The sequence below is a fragment of the Tarenaya hassleriana genome, unplaced genomic scaffold (genome assembly GCF_000463585.1).
Source record: "Tarenaya hassleriana unplaced genomic scaffold, ASM46358v1 Cleome700, whole genome shotgun sequence".
Taxonomy (NCBI): domain Eukaryota; kingdom Viridiplantae; phylum Streptophyta; class Magnoliopsida; order Brassicales; family Cleomaceae; genus Tarenaya; species Tarenaya hassleriana.
Genome location: NW_010969550.1, coordinates 1 through 6949, shown reverse-complemented (window position 1 = coordinate 6949; position 6949 = coordinate 1). Strand labels below are relative to the sequence as shown.

The following is a 6949-nucleotide window of genomic DNA, read 5'->3' as shown; positions in this document are numbered from 1 at the left end:
AAAGAGACACAAAGTACATAATTGATTTTGTAGTAATTGGACAAGGATTACACTGAAAAAGACTTTGCTAGTTTCCAAAGGCAAAGAAACATGGGTAACCCCAAAACGCTGAGAGTGATGGTTACTTGCAATGTCTTCTGTCGCTTCGTTGTCACTCAATGAAAATGTCTAATGTACAAATGTAATGCCTTTTATTCTCTATGCAAATCTTTAATTTACTCTTTCTTCTACTTCTTCTTGAGTTCATGTAACTTTGGCCTATCACAAAGTTTGTATTGAGACTGATCTATGAACCGGCTCGTGAGCAAGTTTGTTTTTATCGGATTAGATTGGAACAAATATGGGTTCGAAAAAGAAACATGACCGGTGAGCTAACTCGTCACGAATCGAGCTTGTTACGGGCCCACTCGGCCGACAACAAATATTTCTAAATTATTCTTCAAACTTTTAAAGTGAATTTCTCGGTCTATCTTCTGAAAAAATGAAGAACTACATGCTTTTGAGCCCAAGTGCACTCAACAAGCTCGTCACGAATCGAGCTTGTTACGGGCCCACTCGGCCGACAACAAATATTTCTAAATTATTCTTCAAACTTTTAAAGTGAATTTCTCGGTCTATCTTCTGAAAAAATCTTGAATAATTTAAAGTGAATTTCTCGGTCTATCTTCTGAAAAAATGAAGAACTACATGCTTTTGAGCCCAAGTGCACTCAACAAACATACCATAATCCGATACATAACTCTAATTAATACGCTTCTATTAGAAATATAAACGGATATTATTAGATATATATATATACACACACGAGATTATAATATTTGTTAGTCTTCAAACTCACAAAGCAACTGTCTAACCATTCCCCAATCTTATCAGCCAAAACTCAAAAAGCTTTTCAATATGTCAAATAATAACAAAAATTATTTTTTCGAATATCGAAACAAGGACCAAGAAAAAGCATGTTTTTAAATTCAAATACACTTTGACCAAACTATACAAAAAAAACAAACCGGCCGTAACCGTATCACGTACTCTACAATATACATATTCCATTTTCAAAATTGCAAACCGTAAAGCATATAAGCATATGGACTATGTTTAATGCATTTGGTTCGGCCGTTCTTTGATATGCATTTGTGCTTCTTCTTTCTTTGTTACTATACACAAACCTCCTAATATATTTTCTCTCGTGCAAGAAAGGTTATCAAGTTTTTTTTTTTGGTAAAAGTGATTGTATTAAACTCAAAAATAACGTTTACAGCTAGTTTATAGATGTATACAAAAATATAAGATAGCCCATGTGGAAGTGGTAAATAAAAATTGGTCCCAGAAACGACCAAGAATTAATGTATCAAACCATCAACCTGACAGACGTGGCCTTGTGTTCTCAGTTAGAGAATAATAGTGCTGTAGGATGGAGTTACCGGTTTGTTACTATACACAAACCTCCTAATATATTTTCTCTCGTGCAAGAAAGGTTATCAAGTTTGAGTGGCCAATTGGTAATAAAACGTAGAAAATATGTTTTTATCCTAAATTTAAATCGAAACATGGAAAGGATATTCACTCGTACTTCCCAATCCCAATCCTTTGGAAGATATAATTAGACCAAAAAAATAGTAATTTTTCGGATTATAAAAAAAATTGTATTTTTCAAAATCCCGTGTGGTATTTCATTCAACAAAAACAACATCTAGTTCTAATGATATATGCATACAGGTGGTCCATATAAAAAGCACTTGAAGATGGGAAAATACAAGCATCCTACCAACTTACACAGACGAAGAAACCCTAGAGCAAGCGCGAACACACACACACACACACAGAGACGGTGGAGCAAATAGAGGCATTCAAACCCAAGCTTAGGCCGAAAGGCATCTTATCCGCCATCTTCAGGATTAGCCGGAGGAGGAGTAGGCGGCTTCGGGATATACGGGTTGATAGGGCTGCCGTGCTGTATAGGTCCTGGCCTGATTGAAGCTTTGGTCGTAGGAGACGGGTCGACCGTACCATAATCCTCCACATTGATCTCGCCTCTGTGGCTAGCCTCCTTGAGTTTCCAAGGGAAAAAGAGGTTGTGGTGAGAGGAAATCAGATCATGGATCGGAAAATGACGAGTTTGTTTTCAAGAACCCGGACCACTGATTTTCTCTAATGGTGTTTGTTTGTGAGATTGTTTTTAAAACCAAAACTGAAGTGCCATCACGTCTTACTTCATATGAAATCCAAAACTGCATGAGGTGAACACGAACTATTTATTTACCTTCAAGTCCTTGGATTTGGCCGAAGCCACGGAACCTCGTTCCTGGTCAGCGACTTCAATGTCTGGAACAAGATTTGAGTAAGCGTTTAGAACTATCGAGAAAAGAGACTAGATTCGGAATGAAACCAATTTCAAGATTTGGACCAGCATTTTGTGGGAAGAAAGTAGGAATATTTTCAGAAATCTGAGGAACTTTGCATCCGAAGTTGAGGAAATCGTAGGAGTGGAGACTAGAAACTTGTAATGAGCGTGACAACGAGCTAAACACCAGATTCGGGAAACATGCAAGTAGAAAAACAGACATGCAACGAGATTAAACTGATTCCTACGAGTCCCACTGACTAATTACAGAGAAAAGGTGGCTAAGTGGAGGAAAATGACAGGAAGATTAAGCAAAATAAACACAAGACACAGGGGAAGAGAGAAAGTGTACCAGTAAATTCATTGGAGGAAGAAGCAAGTGAAATGCAGGGGAAAAAGAAGAGCAGAGCTAAGAAAAGGGACAGAACCCATGACTTCAACATCTTCAAACTCTTGCCTCTAGATCCGACATTCCTGTTCCAACCATAAAAAAACCAAGCTATAAGAAAGAGAGATAAGAAGGCGTGGCTGAATATCAAGAAGCCATGCCTTTGTTACAGGTTTCAGAATACAAACTATATGGTCGAGAGTGAGAGTAATAAAGGAGGAGCATGTGGGTTTTGGACCTCTGTCTTCTTCTTCTTCTCTCTCCCTCTCTCTCTCTACATTAAAGGAGAGAGAAGAAGAAGAAGCTCAGTAATTGATGTTGTATATTTAATGTCTCCTGAGAACCATTGAAGAAACCAGGAAGACTTTAATAGCACTTTTTGGAGACATGATGGAGGCTCAAACCGGGTCCGATTGGCCACGCCTCCTTTTCTTTATTTTATTTTTTATTTTTGCACACTCCATTTTCTTTCAAAATTATTACTTTTTTTTTATACATTTCTAACACACTTATCAATGCACAAACATATGACATAAGTCAGTATTGTGATTATCATAGATAATCGTAGCAAAATGTTGTGGAGGCCCACTTGGTAAAAATGTGATATTTTTACCAATCAGCTTTAACATGCAAGGAAAGATCTTGCCTTTGTAAGTGAAAAAACCCCAAACCTTTCCCCTGACTCTATGATCAAAACTCAAACCATCTTACTCATGGCAAAAAGTTCCAACCTTTTTTTAGCATGGGAGGCTGCTTATATGGTTTTAAGAGAGAATCAGATGCAAAAGACCTTCAAAAGTTTCTGCGGAGACTCGGACTCGGAGCTCTCCTCGCCCATTCCAACAGGTTCGAGCATGTTTTCCTCGGTGTCTGATCCAGCTCTTCTTTCTTATGAATCATATCCCATAGGATATGGATGTCGTCGTACTCGCTGGTTCTCACGTCTTTCTTCAGCTTCAGCAGCCCTTTTTTAAGGAGGAAAAAACAAGAAACTGTCACTCGAGTTAACCATGCATTTTGCATATGGAACTGAAATGTCCATTCATCCACACACAATACAACGAGACAAATGTTGCGATTGACGGATATATTGGCATAGAGGGAATGGAGCAACAACTTCATCCGAGGCTCGGTGAGCATGAATCATGAGATTGCAGGAATTGGATAGAGAGTATGAGTTGAATGGCCATGGGGTTTCCAATAATTTAACCTAACTGATGAAGCAATTACCTACAACCATACTTAAAACACTGGCAGCAATGAAGATTGGTATGGTCAGTTTCCATACCAATCACGACTTAGTCAGAACAAATATCAGCAGAAACGATACTCTCCAAAACACAAACTCAGGATCATTTTGAGTATATATTCGAAATTATATCAGCGGTTGAATCCCACATCTCGTCACGCTAACCTAGAATCCGAATTCTGGAAACCCTAGAGGCAAAATCTATCATCCTTAAAAAAAAAGCAGAAAGTCATGATATCAAACACGAATCTCAAACAAACAGAGCCCATTCAACCACAGAAAACAGAGACAACACCATGGCCGGGGTATCGCCAGATGAGACTTACCGGTACTACGGATACGGAGGCGGATTGCGACCCTTCTCCAGATCCTACGGAAGCGGAAGATGGTCTTCGCCCACCGACCCTCCATCGCCATGGATCGGCGGATCTCGAACTCCAAATACAGAGAGAAAAACGGTGACGAAGAGAGAGAGAAGATTAGGGTTACGTGGCGCCGGCGATGAGCCTTCGCGCTCGTCCACGCGTGTGTTTTGACTCTGGTTCGATGGTTTACTCTCAGAAATATTTGGGCCCCACCTGTTTTCGACACGTGTCTTCTTCCAGCACCAGAATCTGATTCTGTAACTTTTTTTTTACTACTTTCCGTCGTTCTTTTTTTTTTAATCAGAGTCAAAGTTAGATTTGTTTGTTTTGAATATTTTGGGTTTTGGTTTGAATTCGGACAGTCGAAATTACGTGGAGGATTATCTAAACTTGGGCTCTGAATTACGGCTCCATGAACATACAAAAATGGGTCGATAACGTATGCATTTTGAATGTTTCGTGGGCTTGGTCTTTGTCGCTTTGTGTCCTAAGCGCTTGTTGGGTTGTGGATGAGGATATGGCCCAAGCCCATGAAAGGCCCAACTTGTTCAGTGGTATATTATTCAAAATTTTGGTATTGATTTTTTTTTTTTGGAGGTAACCGACTTTTGCACATTCTGGAAATCACCGAAATTATATTCGTTTAATTCGATAATTTATTTTGAAGTTTTGAAATCGCTTAAATGCAATTAAATACACAAATCTGACTTCTCGAATATTCTGAGAAATCCGGAAAACAAGGCAATAAAATCTCGATATGATTTTGTTTTTAACTGTAAATTAATTTATTATTATTGCATTTATTATCTTTCCAACATTACAATACAAGGTTCGAGGAAATGGTCAACATAGTCAAACAAGGCAAATATCATCGTAGGTTTTAAAGAAAAAGCTGAGAAACCAGACGACATAGGGTTCTGTCCTTTCGGTAAAAAGCGGATTTATATTTTATTTACCAACGGTAGAAATAAAATAAAATGCGGTGAAAAAAAAAGTTTTATTTGTTGAGATGAGGGAAACAGGTGTAGAGATCGGATTTAGGATGCTTTGCCTCCGCATGTTCTCTGCATTTCACCTCCGACGTTGTGCATATAAACGTCTGCATGCACACCTTGCACTTCATAACCATACAACGTTCATTCATCAGTAAATAATCGTAACAACAATACATATATATACACATATATGTATATGTATATGTGTATGTATGTATGTATGTATAGGCGTGTGTAGAAAAACCTGGATGGACATGGCTTTCTTGTTGGCTTCGAGCTGACTTCCTGCATCAGACAGCGAATCCATAATTTTTTTTAAAAAAAAAAATACACAATGCATCGAAAACGCAAACCCGTCAAAGTGAAGTTTCAATATGTATGTTGTTCCATGATTATGATGATGTGAACCAAAATATGTTATCTCTAATAAATCATTGAATACAAAATCTTACGGGGTGCAGTCCAAACATCATGCACATATAAGGCTTGAATAAGATAAGATAGACTTTGGTTCAACTTCATATATACTTGGTATGAGTTTTTTAATTGAGCAGGTGTCCTAAACGACGTTCAATTAATTATTAACCGATATCTTTAAATCTTGTATATTCATACTAATTAATTCTCGTTCGTTCCTAGATCAACACACGGAATAGTAAAAGATTGATCTCAAAGATTGCTCCGTTCCATGAAAGGGTTCCAATCCCTAACTTCTACTTAAGTGACGAATATGTTAAACCCTATCATACTAATTAATCCTCGTTCATTCATAGATCAATATACAAGACGGTAAAAGATTATCCATTATTAGTATGATAGGGTTCGAATCCCTAATCTCTACATAAGTGACGAAAAAGCTAAACCACCAATCCTTGAGGTTCTTGATTTACATCCAAAGGATCTTAGGTTTTATTATCATTGTGTGTGTGTGAGAGAGAGAGAGAGAGGGAGAGAGAGAGAGAGGGAGATGTTGTTTTACCCTTGGCAGCTTTGTTCTTCTCCATGTTTCTCTCGCGAGCCATCCTCGATTTTTGCCCGTTGCCTCCTCCCATGGCTTATCGAAAAATACGGAGAGAGAGAGAGAGAGAGAGAGGCTTGTATTGGTGTGAACCTATGGCACTCACGATAGCACTTATATATATACAGAGAAGTTTCAATGCAGTCAAGACAATAGTGCATTGATCGATTGATTGATTTGAGGGGGAAGCAGACCTAACCTCACTTTATTCAAAATGTATAAAAACACAATACAAAGTCAATGACACTCAAAACGCCTCTATATATAATTGTAATCCACATTTTGGTCCGTAGTTGCTCTAAAAAGTAACAATAAATACTCGTACGTCGTATATAAAATGAATTCCCCCGGGAAGCCCGCCATACCGGCATCAGATACATCCCGACACGCGCGTAGCTTGAGCCGCGTCAGATTCGGACACCTTTCGGAGATCTTCACGAGCGCCTCATCTCGTACGTCGTATATAAAATGAAAATCATTTTCGTTACATGATAATGTTACCTCTAATCGATTAACAAAGAGAGAGAGAAAGCAGAAAAAACACATACATACATACATACATACATACATACATACATACATACATACATACA

At 38.2% G+C, this 6949-nt stretch overlaps 2 protein-coding genes across 6 annotated transcripts; both read right to left on the bottom strand.

Moving 5' to 3' along the window:
* Positions 1–1666: 1666 nt before the first annotated feature.
* LOC104801605 lies at positions 1667–4501 on the bottom strand. Of its 5 annotated transcripts, none has more exons than XM_010524920.2 (5): positions 4305–4501; positions 3461–3694; positions 2694–2815; positions 2261–2322; positions 1667–2047 (listed from the first exon to the last, which is right to left on the bottom strand). In XM_010524920.2, exons 3-5 carry the CDS (start codon positions 2782–2784, stop codon positions 1877–1879), a joined length of 324 nt encoding a protein of 107 aa, XP_010523222.1. In that variant the 5' UTR covers positions 2785–2815; positions 3461–3694; positions 4305–4501; the 3' UTR covers positions 1667–1876. The 5 variants fall into 5 exon arrangements, with proteins under 5 accessions (XP_010523222.1, XP_010523221.1, XP_010523225.1 ...); XM_010524919.2 differs by having other exon boundaries at positions 3520–3694; XM_010524923.1 differs by lacking the exons at positions 3461–3694; positions 4305–4501 and adding an exon at positions 2918–3454.
* A 616-nt stretch (positions 4502–5117) lies between these two features.
* LOC104801604 (uncharacterized protein At2g23090-like) lies at positions 5118–6462 on the bottom strand. The gene is made up of 3 exons (XM_010524917.1): positions 6318–6462; positions 5583–5623; positions 5118–5460 (listed from the first exon to the last, which is right to left on the bottom strand). The coding sequence occupies exons 1-3, from the start codon at positions 6388–6390 to the stop codon at positions 5341–5343; spliced, it is 234 nt and encodes a 77-aa protein (XP_010523219.1). The 5' UTR covers positions 6391–6462; the 3' UTR covers positions 5118–5340.
* Positions 6463–6949: the final 487 nt, after the last annotated feature.